The 12,328-nt window shown below is 45.9% G+C and overlaps 1 protein-coding gene across 1 annotated transcript; it reads left to right on the top strand.

Moving 5' to 3' along the window:
• Positions 1-7,639: 7,639 nt before the first annotated feature.
• Positions 7,640-8,202, top strand: LOC119176442 (uncharacterized; the record flags this gene model as incomplete). Its single annotated transcript, XM_075877692.1, is given in 2 exon segments — positions 7,640-7,757; positions 7,821-8,202. Coding segments are annotated over 2 exon segments (271 nt in total), but the record flags the coding sequence as incomplete, so codon positions are not given.
• Positions 8,203-12,328: the final 4,126 nt, after the last annotated feature.

The raw sequence follows: 12,328 nt of genomic DNA, 5'->3' as shown, positions 1-12,328 counted from the left end.
TACACACAAACAAACTTTCTAAAGCAATATGTCATCTTCCGCAAAGACCGTGACGACGCTGCCGTTTCGTCGGGCGGTGTCGCTATAATAGTTGATAAAGGTTTTGCCTGTAAGCAATCAAACCTCCGAACTTCTCTTGAGGCAGTTGCTGTCCAAGCAGTGCTGTTTGGGAAGCTACTAACAATTACCTCTATTTAAATTCCCCCGTGCTGTCAACTTTCAGACACAATTTCAAAGCTTCACTGATGAACTTCCTCCACCATATATAGTCGTTGGTGATCTAATTGCACATAATCCCCTATGGGGCGACTCCCGTTTAGATGCGCGAGGACGCCTAATAGAACACTTTCTGTTTTCGTCAGGTGCATGTCTACTAAACAAAAAAGAACCAATGTACTATAGCACTACACACAACACATACTCTTCTATAGACCTGAGTATTGTCTCGAGTACATTAATTCTATATCTGGAGTGGTTCGTTCTCAAGAACCCCTTTGGGAGTGACCACTTCCCGATTATGCTGAAGCAGCAAAAGAAGATACATGCTTGCCTGACTTTCCTCGCTGGAACACCAAGTCAGTCAACTGGGAACTGTTTCGAGAAATGACATTTTTAGACGGAGATGAGATTGCTGATTTTAACATAGACGATGCTGTAGCATACCTAACAGGTTTTATTATTGATGCTGCAGTGAAATGTATCAAGCGAACTAACGGAATGACCAATAAACGTCGCATCCCATGGTGGAACGACGATTGTCGGAAAGCGTGCAATAGACAAAATAAAGCTTGGAGACTACTCCGAAATTACCCAACGGCTGAAAACCTCGTCAATTTCAAACAGGTTAAGTCCCAAGCCAGAAGAACACGTCGTCTTGCAAAGAAAGAAAGTTGAAATAGGTACATCTTCAGTATAAATTCTTACACCAACGAAACGAAGGTTTGGAATAGGGTAAAGAAGTTATTGGGTCGGGAGTCACACCCCCTACCCTTGGTAACTAGCCGAGGGGAGAGCCTGGAGAAGCAGGCGGACTGCCTAGGCGAACACTTTGAATACGTCTCAAGTGCATCGCACTACACAGAAACATTCTTAAGATTCAAAGAACGCGAAGAGCGGCAACCCCTTAAATGTAAACGTCCATCCAGGGAGGCTTACAACTGCCCATTTTCATTAGCTGAACTTAAGGCATCTCTTGCGTACTGCAACAACTCGGCGCCAGGTGGCGATCGTATAATGTACGAAATGATCAAGTATCTTCACCCAGAAGCACTAAAAACACTCCTAACCCTCTTCAATACCATATGGGAAGCAGGATATATTCCATTGTCATGGAAAGAAGTGATAGTCATCCCAGTACTTAAACAAGGCAAAGACCCGTCCTTGGCCGCCAGCTACAGGCCAATAGCGTTAACAAGCTGTTTATGCAAACTATATGAGAAAATGTTAAACCGGTGCTTAACCCACTTCCTAGAAAGTAACAGTATACTAGACCCCCTTCAGTGTGGTTTCAGAGAGAGGAGGTTGACAATAGACCACCTTGTTCGCATAGAGACATATATCAGAGATGCATTTATTCATAGGCTGTTTGTACTTTCGGTATTCTTAGACCTGGAGAAAGCGTACGATACCACATGGTGATTCGGGATTCTACGCGATCTTGCTGCCTTGGGCATCCATGGGAACATGTTAAACACAATTGAAAGCTATCTGTCTAATCGAACCTCTCGCGTAAAAGTGGGAAATGTGTTGTGTTCTGGGTCTCAATTTCGGAATGACATGTGAGGATGCCAGGGGGCACCGCTCTGGCATCCAGGGTTTCAAGGCGACTGTAAAATAAAACGAGTGTGTGTTGGGTAACCGTGGAGTGCGGTTGTTGTTCTTTTCTGCGGCGCTTCGCGCCAACCCGCGTGTTCGGGCTGGTCGGCGTCCCCGCCGGCCGCGTACGTCTCCGTCGGCCGTCTTCTTCTTCTGCTTCGTCGGGACCAGCCAGCCCCCAACACAGCAAAATGCTTTCTCTAGATCATTTACCCAAGAGACTGGTGTTCCGCAAGAGGGCGTGCTTAGTTGCACACTCTTCCTTGTAAAAATGAACTCCCTGCGGTCAGTAATTCCAAATGCGATGTTTTATTCCGTGTATGTAGACGATGTGCAGATGAGTTTCAAATCATGCAATTTATCTATCTGCGAACAACAAGTGCAGCTTGGAATGAATAAATTCTCTAAATGGGGGATGAGAATGGTTTTAAAATAAACACCCAGAAAAGTACTTGCGTACTCTTCTCCAGCAAACGAGGGGTAATGCCACTACTAAATATTGCGATGAAGGGAGACCAACTCTCTGAGAGCAGCGAGCATAAATTCCTGGGAACCACTTTAGGTTCTAAGCTCACGTTTATTCCCCATATTAAACATGTAAAAATGAAATGTCTGAAAGCGATGAGCCTCCTAAAGTTCCTATCACGTACAACATGGGGTAGTTATCGGAAGTGTCTCTTGAACTTGTACAAAAGCCTTGTCTGGTCGCGCCTTGATTATGCCTCTATAATTTATCATGCCGCAACGCCAAGTGCTTTGAAAATCCTAGACCCCGTTCACCATCTGGGTATCCGACTGGCAACCGGTGCCTTCAGGACAAGTCCGATCCAGAGTCTCTATGTAGAGTCGAATCAGTGGTCACTTCACCTGCAGTGATCCTATAGCAGTTTCACTTATTTTATAAAGGTACGCGCAAACATAAAGCATCCTTCTTATTCAGCTATAAACGATATGACCGCTGCCACCCTCTACCATAATCGACCCGCAGCGAGAAAGCCGTTCTCTTTGCGTGTGAGAAGCTTAAGTGAGAAAATGGGTGTTCTGCTGCTAGAACTTTGTCCTATGCCCACAGCAAAACATTTGGCAGCTCATACATTGTGGCAGTGGCAGCTCATACATTGTGACACTTCATTTGCTGAGATCACTAAACACGCACCAGAAGCACATATCAAAATGCATTTCCGACAACTCCAGTTCAACTACTCATGCGTAGAGTTTTATACTGACGCTTCTAAGTCGCATGCAGGGGTGGCTTATGCAGCCGTCGGACCATCCTTCTCGGAATCCGGTGTGCTGCACCCGGAAACAAGTATATTTACGGCTGAGGGTTATGCACTATTGTCCGCTGTGAAGCATATACAGAAATCAAACATACGAAAATCAATTATATTCACAGACTCGTTAAGCATCGTAAATGCATTAAGATCCCTTTTCAGATACAGAAATCTGGTAATAATTGAGCTGTATTCCGTTCTGTGTACAGCGTATATGACCAACCAGCATGTTACTATTTGCTGGGTACCTGGCCATAGAAGTATCGAGGGCAATATGTTAGCTGACCAAATGGCCACGTCAATTATATTACGCGCTATTAACCCCACCGCTACTGTCCCTGCAACAGATCTAAAACCCTTCCTACGTAAGAAACTGCGAAACCACTGGCAACGCTTGTGGGACACAGAAATAAATAATAAGCTTCATTTGATTAAGCCGCGGTTCGGTTATTGGCCCTCTGCTACAAGAACACGGCAAACTGATGTCCTATTCTGTCGCCTCAGAATAGGACACACTTATGGTACCCATAGCTTTCTTCTGACTGGCGATGAACCTCCTACTTGTGGTAGATGTGGGGACAGGCTAACCGTCCTCCACGTCCTCCTGGAGTGTGCGGAAGCTGAAAGGGAGAGAAAGAAATATTTTGCTTTAGCATACCGCTATAATCTTCCTTTACATCTGATTATGTTTCTCGGTGAAGAGCCGCTTTTTGATGCAAAATCAGTTTTAAGCTTTCAAAAAAATGTAGTATTGAATGATTTTAGCCCAACATTGAATGTTTTTAGCCCAAACGGTTCATAGCGCATCCTCTGTTCAGAGGATGCCGCTGTGATAGCAGCTTTCAATGAGCCCAGGCCTCCATGCTCTTGTTTTAAGGGCTCTGTCGAGGCACTGGTGCTCCATGCCAAGTTTTTATTTCACATACTTATCTTAAATCATTTTATGTCTCCATAGCTCACATCATTTGTCATTGCCATAATTTTACTATATGTATATTTTTACGCACCTACAGCGACTGTTTTTAGGCCCATTTACAGCCACGTCACATCTGTTTTATCTACACTGCACATCCCACAGTTCAATATCATCGCTCTGGCGCTCTTTGGCTATATCTGGCCCATGCACCAATAAACTCCACTAATCATCATCATCATCAACATCACAGCAGAAGGAGGAATTGGCGAAACTGACCGTCCCGCGACCGCACCTCTATCGGCCGCACCAGCTAGTTTCTCAGCTGATACGGGGAAGGCGACCGACGACGCGGAGACAGCGACCAGCGGGAACGTGTCGGAGGTGGCGTCGGGCTTCGCTCAGAGGCGGGGGACTCGCTGCGAAATTCCTTAGGCCATTGCTGTCGGGGACGGTGGTCGGCCGGGTGAGCAGTCCAGGTTTCGTGCATACGAGGCGGGTACGTCGAAAAACGTGGCGGCGCAGGCGGCCGGCTGGGACAGAAGCGTGAAATACGCCCTGGGAGACCACAAGTGTAGCAAACGGGGACTTTTCGGCTTACATTAGCAGGAGCAGAGGTGGCAGAAATACGCGGAGACAGGTCGTGCCCTGCAGGAACATTTCGTGATGACGCATAGTAGTCTTCTGGTAGAGGCCTGGTTGACGATGGCCGGAGGACTGCAGCGGCACGTCGAGATGATGTAATTGGGTGGTGGCCGGAACCCGTCGGGGAAAACAGAAGCCGGGGGGTGAAATCTGCAGTTTCTGTGCGTGGTCAGTTTTCGACGTGGCGCGCTTGCATCCAGTAGTGAGGTGGTTCTGGGCACGCAGCGAACGATCATTGGTGGTGAGCATCACCTGCTTAAAGCCGTACAAGCTCTTATCAAACTACCCGACGTACGAGGAAGGGAATGTCTTCGCAGGCGGTGACGTCCATACTTGCAATAGTGGGAACATTGTCCAAGCGCCCGAACTTGGGTAAAATTCTCCGGGTCTTCAACGCCTCGAATGCGCAACACTGCTGCCTGGAAATAGAAAGAGTATTCAAGTTCTCTTGCGTTATGAGAAAATTGTACATGTCCTCGACGATGGCTTTTAACAAATGACTGACTTTGTCTTCGTCACACATACTTGCGTTGACAATCCGGCAAAGCTTCAATACCTCTTCATTGTAGGTTGTGCACGTTTCGCCGGGCAACTGAGCCCTACGTGACAGCGTTTTCTCACCTTTCTTTTTCATAGAACTCATGTCCCCAAAGCAGGCCTTCAGTTCCCCAACAAATATATCCCAAGTGGTGAAGACATGTTCATGGTTTTCAAACCAAAGCAAAGCGGTCCCGGCAAGGAAGAATACTACGTTCATGAGCATCGCCGGTGCGCCCCATTCGTAGTAGAGGCTCACTCTGTCGTAGTGTTTTAGCCAAACATCCACGTCTTCGTCAGTTTTACGTGAGAATATCCGTGGTTCAGGCTCCCAGTAGGCTGGTGTTCGAGGTTGACGGCCACCTTGTGCCAAATCGGTGGCACTGGTGGATGCAGCAGCGTAGTACGTCAACGGGATTGCTGTGTCGTCGTTCATGCTGACGTTGTCCGGTCGTAGGCCAGCTAAGCGTCTGCTTTTTCGAGGAACTTCTGCTGCGGGATCCAGGACGGCGAATCACCCAGCACCGCTCCACCAAAGCTGTTACGGATGTGATGGGTTTATTTACACTGAAAATGCAGCACTCGAACGTCACTGCCGAATCACCATCGCTCGAGAGCGTCCTACCTCTTCTTCTTTCTCGCTCTTTCAGTCCGTGTTACAATATTATGAAAAAAAAAGCTTTTAAGTTCGATATTTTTACATTTCATTCACTCGTTAAATGCTACAAAGGGAATTGCACAGCTGTATTAGGTCAGTCACAAAATCCTCTGCAGATAAGCCAATGTTGAGCAAACAAAATTTACAACTACCCAGCAAGAAATATGTGAAATTTTCTGTGCTCCCAGAGGACATAGGTGAAACATGTGTAAATTAAGCTTTTCATTAGCATAGATTACCATACCAGTGAACTTTTACATGCTGCCAGAATGTTTTATTTCAAATATAATAATCAAGAATGCACCTAGCCTGCACCATGGACAAGTTCCTAAGCATGAGGCAAAAAATGGTTCTTTTCTAGTATTTTACATGGGAAATACAGTACTCCCAGATTGTGCAAACTCCCTCATATTATGCCTTTATTGTAACCTTACACCATATATGTAGTTAAGGTTCATACTTGGCCATAACTTTCTCAGATGCAAAAGCATCAGGAATGTAGTGTCACCTCACAGTGCCAAGCAAACAAGGTTCATACTTGGCCATAACTTTGTCAGATGCAAAAGCATTAGGAATGTAGTGTCACCTCACAGTGCCAAGCAAACAAGGAAGGTGTGGATGAGTAACTTCAGCAGATGTACATATTGACGAAACACACATTGACAAAATATAAGCTAAACTGAATAATGAAACTATGATGACAGGCTTATAAGTAACGTAATATGCAATAGTGAAACATGAATTTGACACTAGATGCATCAGTATAGTATGCAGGAATATTCTATTATGTTTCAATAAATTGAGAGGAGAAGTATGCAGAATGCCCATATTGCAAGCCAAGCATAATTCACATCAACACACCCTATATTCACTCTTATCCACGTCCACTTTGCTGCATTAAATTTACTAATATTTATAGAATTCATTTGTCTAATCATATCATGCCTACACTTGTGAAAAATGAATATACAAAGCAGCACTGTTGGGGGACATTGCACTATTTGGAAAACTAGTGTGGTGTGTTCATGCCTCAATATCAATCATGGAAGACTGCATTTCCGATTTTATATAGTCACTTGCTCCATGGAACTTGAAAATGCATAATAGATTTTTGACTTTTTGTCAGGTATTTACAATTATTAAAATATCCCAGTGTTTGGTGTTTTCAGCACTCCAAGCAAACTTAAGTTTCAGAGGAATGACACGTAACCAGCGAGTATGCACTACAAGGACTACAAGTGGACACCTGAATTTGTGCTTTTGACTCTGAGAACAAGCAGCTGTGGTTGGTATTCTGACATTAAAAGGAAAAAAAAAAAACAGATCAAACCTGTTCAGACAAGATGGTGTTAATCAAAGACTATAGTGAGAGATCTTTGTCCTGCAGCGAGATTAAAAATACATGATGATGATGACTATAATAGGTACTGAACTTTGTCTGTACAGTTTAACGGCTTGAGCAGAGGAAAGGCTGTTGTGTTGACTCATCGCTCTATCCAGTGAATGGATATTAAAACCCCACAAGATGCTCTGAAAAAGGTAACATTTATATGTACACAAAGTCTTGTTACTCAACTAACAGCAGCTGGCGGGCCACTCTTCTGAAGCAAATGGAGTGACAAATGCACCTCTTCTTCAGCTATGCTGTGTAGCACTTACTTGGCTTAGATTGTATCTCGGGCACTTCGATTTCAAGTACATGTCACTGTGATAATATATTGTTTCCTTTTACCCCACACTCTAGTATAGAAACACTACGTGCTCATAAACAAGAATCTGCCACTTTTTTTAACACAGGGCCATGTTCGGGGGCAGCACATTCCTGCTATTTCTATTGTGCTACTGCTGCCAACGAAAAATGAGAGAAAATGCATTTGCACCTTTGGACAATGCTACGATGGCTCATCACCCACAGGTAAAAGATAATCGAGCTGTTTAATATTATTGTCACTAATGCCAGTCTTCAACTGTCCTACAGGTGTCGACAAACTTGGTACCACAGACAACACAAATAATGCCAAGTGGGCCACCTCCAAACTATGATGCTGTTGTCAAGAAAGACCCAGCAGATCTGGAGCCACCTCCATATGAAGTTGCTGTGGCAAGCCTTCAAGCTAGTGGCTATGTCTAAGGGCTGCATTGCCAGCTTATTTATTTCATCCTTCAGTGACCCTGCAATGTTCATTCAAGAACTGCAAAGCTGAAATGTGCACCCGACAATACCTATATGGCATGGGCTTGCACTCTTTCAAGCCATGAAACAATGAAGCTTATTTATTTACCCCCACCATCATCAGTCAATGACTGTTTCTACTGACGGTATTTTTCATAATCGCACAATAAAAGTTTTAAAGACAGTGTATCTTGAACTTCTGGATAAAAGGCAGGAAATAATGCTAAAGTTGCAGACAACATAGATTTATTACAAAACAATTAAATTTACAAAAAGAGTGACCCCTTTGGCCTCCATTGAGTTCTTTTTTAGGCTTCCCCTGAAGCAGCATCCGAAAAATTGCCACCTTCTCATGACCAATCACCTGCAAATGAAATACAAAGTTTTATAAGCAATTCCACAGTCTGCAATAATGGCCAAATATGAAGTATTGCAGTTTCCCGATCCTGAGTTGCTGCCCACTTCACAATACACCTTCAGTGTTTCAAGCTTTTTTAAATCACATTATAACTACTCAACAAGTCACTCAAAGATCCAAACATACATCCACCTAGCAGATTTCTTTATCTCTTGGAGTTGTTGCTTATTCCACATGTTCATATTTGCAAAATTCTAAAAGTAATGTACATCATGTTTATACAACCTACAATAATACAAAAAGTCTAGTATCTGCACAGTGCCACACACAATGCCAGGCAACCTGTATATCATGTACTACATATCCGGTAAAGCTGCTACATAAATGCTAATGGAAGGCTACTGAATTGTTTAGCAACATGCTATGAACCCCTGCACTGAATGAAAACACTGGAGGAAGCTGTGCTCCATCAAGTGTGTGTTGTGTGTGTGTGTGAACAATACTATTTGCAATTTTAAGTTTCCCTAATCCTTCACAGGGTATAAAACTACATTGTGAAGTGGTAGAACAAATTCAGAAGCTTTATTGAAATTCTGAAGGGTTGGTAGGTGATATATTGATACACAACAGCCGGCACAGCCTTGCTGCATGAAAGAGAAAGGCAACGTCGCTTGCTGTTTGTTGATAAACTGTCGCCATCTTCTTTGCCGAGCACAGTCCATTGTATATAATTTAATAAATAAGTTACTCGTAACATTATTGGTGGAGGTGGATGACTCCCGTACCTCGATGGAGACGCGCAGCGGTCGCAACACAGGGGACTCTTCGGCTACTTCAACTGCCAGTGCCTCATCACCACCGGCCTCTCCAGCCGAGTCGACAACATACGTCACCCGGCCACCCCTGCGAGATCCTGGCACTTTCTCCGCTGATGGTACCATTGACGTTGACTCCTGGCTGCACCGGTATGAGCGTGTCAGTGCTACCCACCGCTGGGATCACACGCTCATGCTCGCCAATGTTGTGTTCTACCTCGACGGCACGCCGCGGACATGGTTCGAAACCAATGAAGCCGAAATCACAAGATGGAATCTCTTCAAAACGAAGATCCGTGACCTTTTCGGCGATTCATCTGGTCGTCAACTCGCTGCCAAGAAGACTCTCGCCACTCGCGCCCAGACGTCAACCGAATCGTACGTCTCATACACTCTTGACGTCTTGGCGCTTTGTAGCAAGGTCGATCAGCGCATGTCAGAAGAAGAAAAAGTTAACCATGTCCTCAAGGGAATTGCTGACGATGCCTTCAACCTGCTGGTTTTTAATAATGTCACGAGCATCCACATGATCCTGACAGAATGCCGCCATCTAGAGCAGGCTAAAGCCCGCCGCGTCACTCACGGCATCACGCGCCTGCCGAACACAGCTGCTACTTCCTCTTGCGATGACGCCGTCCGCCGAATTCCCTGATGTGACAACCTCACCCGCATCATTCGTCGTGAGGTCGAGGCAGCTCAGCCAGTAGTCACTCCATTCCCAATGCCTGATCCTTCTCCAACCACGATCTCACCGATACAAGCCATTGTTCGTCAAGAACTATCGAACGTCGGCCTACACCCCGTCCAACCAGTCTACTCTGTCGAGCCTTTTTATCGTCGTCCCTCCGCTCCTCGCTTTGGTTCCAACTCCTCTCGACAGCGCAATTCGTCCGAATGGTGTAGACTGGACGACAAGCCTATATGCTTGAACTGTCGACGCGTTGGTCATATTGCTCGCCACCGTCGCAATCACTGGGCTCCGCCGGCACACTATGGGCCTCCTGCCCAGGCCACTTCTGTCCACCAGTCGCCCAGAGCATTTGATTTTGATTCCCCTATGCCGACCACATCCTCTGATTTTGCCGCACCTCTGGCGAGACCTCGCTACGCCCGCTCACCATCTCCTGCTCACCGTCAATCTCATTCGCCCCCACAACGCCGTCCTGCCCCTCCGACCTATTCACAGCGCCCCGACCGGAAAACTAGGCAGTGCAGCTTCTAGAGGTGGAGCTGCATTGACAATGACCTCTGCAAGAAATCCTCGTGTAACATTACCGACCACCTGGAATCTGTTGAACATTCCTTTAGACAATGTACCTGTGCACGCGTTGATCGATACCGGCACGCATGTGTCCATAATGAGTGCTGCTCTTCGTCGCCGCATAAAGAAATTTATCACGCCAGCCTTGAACCGAGCCGTTCGAGTCGCCGACGGGGGAACTGCCACCATTATTGGCTTGTGCTCTGCCCGGGTGACTATTGCCGATAGAAGCACTGCTGTTCTTTTCACCGTTATAGAAAATTGCCCTCATGATTCAATTCTATAGGTATGGATTTTCTAACCGCTCACTCGGCCCTTATAGATTGTTCAGCCGGCTGTCTTGACCTTGAGATGCGTCTACTTTCCTATCTGACCAACCCACCCCAAAGCCGTAGTTGCTGCATTGATTTCGTGCGCCTTCCGCCTAACTGTGTTACACACATCGACCTCTTCTCTACGCCACCTGTACCTGACAGCGATTACATGATGACACCAATTCATGCAGTGATGCTTACGCATGGCATCGCTGTTCCGCACACCATTTTGACAATTATTGAAAACGGCACATGCCTTCCTATTGTTAATTTTGCCCTCACTGTCCCAATTCTTTCCTAAGGTATCTCCCTGTCCGAAATTACTGTCCTACAAGACCATAGTGTTGAGCCCTTCAGAGTGGATGATTGCTGCATCTCAGACCATGACCCAACCCTATCACGTTCATCTGGCGTCGACGTTGACCACATGGTACCATCAGACCTCACTCCTTATCAAGCGGAAGCCCTCCGTCACATCCTGGAGTCCTATAGTGACATTTTCGACTTCGCCAGCACGGCCTTAAGCCGAACGAGTGTTGTCGCTCATCGCATTAATACTGGTGACGCGAGTCCCATTCACCACCGTCCATTATACCGTGTTTCCGCGTCCGAGCGTACAGTCACAACAAGAAGTCGAAAAGATGCTTGCAAAAAACATAATCGAGCCCTCGTGTAGCCCCTGGGCGTCTCCTGTCGTCCTGATAAGAAAGAAGGATGGAACATGGCGCTTTTGTGTAGATTATCGGCATCTCAACAAAATTAAGAAGAAAGATGTTTACCCGTAGCCTAGAATCGACAATGCCTTAGACTTCATTTACGGTGCTACGTATTTTCCCCCTATCGACCTTCGATCTGGCTATTGGCAGATCACTGTAGACGAGATGGACCGTGAGAAGACCGCATTCGTCACTCCTGACGGTGTTTATCACTTCAAAGTTATGCCCTTCGGTCTCTGTAATGCGCCGGCCACATTCGAAAGAATGATGGACTCATTGCTCCAAGGGTTTAAATGGTCAACCTGCTTATGTTATTTAGACGACGTTATCATTTTCTCGCCCACATTCGACTCCCATCTCGATCGTTTATCGGAGATAGTTTTTCGTCGAGCCGGACTTGAATTGAACTCTTCAAAATGCCACTTCGCTCGTCGTCAAATAACCGTACTTGGCCACCTCGTCGATGCCGCAGGAGTCCACCTGGATCCCTAGAAAATTCGCGCAGTCACGGACTTTCCTGTTCCGAAGTCAACACAGGACGTTCGCAGTTTTGTGGGCTTGTGCTCCTACTTTCGACACTTTGTTAAGGACTTCGCGATCATTGCACGCCCACTTACAAACCTCCTGAAGAAGGACGCCCCGATCAAGCCTCATCTTTTTTCCAGCTCACGACCCTCCTTACAACAACACCAATTTTAGCTCATTTCGATCCATCCGCTTCAACCGAGGTTCGCACTGACGCTAGTGGGCACGCCATAGGAGCAATGCTATTGCAACACCAACGCGGACATGACCGTGTTATAGCATATGCTAGCCGACTGCTATCTACAGCCGAGCGCAACTATTCAA

This window comes from Rhipicephalus microplus, chromosome X (assembly GCF_043290135.1).
Source record: "Rhipicephalus microplus isolate Deutch F79 chromosome X, USDA_Rmic, whole genome shotgun sequence".
Taxonomy (NCBI): Eukaryota; Metazoa; Arthropoda; class Arachnida; order Ixodida; family Ixodidae; genus Rhipicephalus; species Rhipicephalus microplus.
This window is presented reverse-complemented; position numbering and strand designations above follow the sequence as displayed.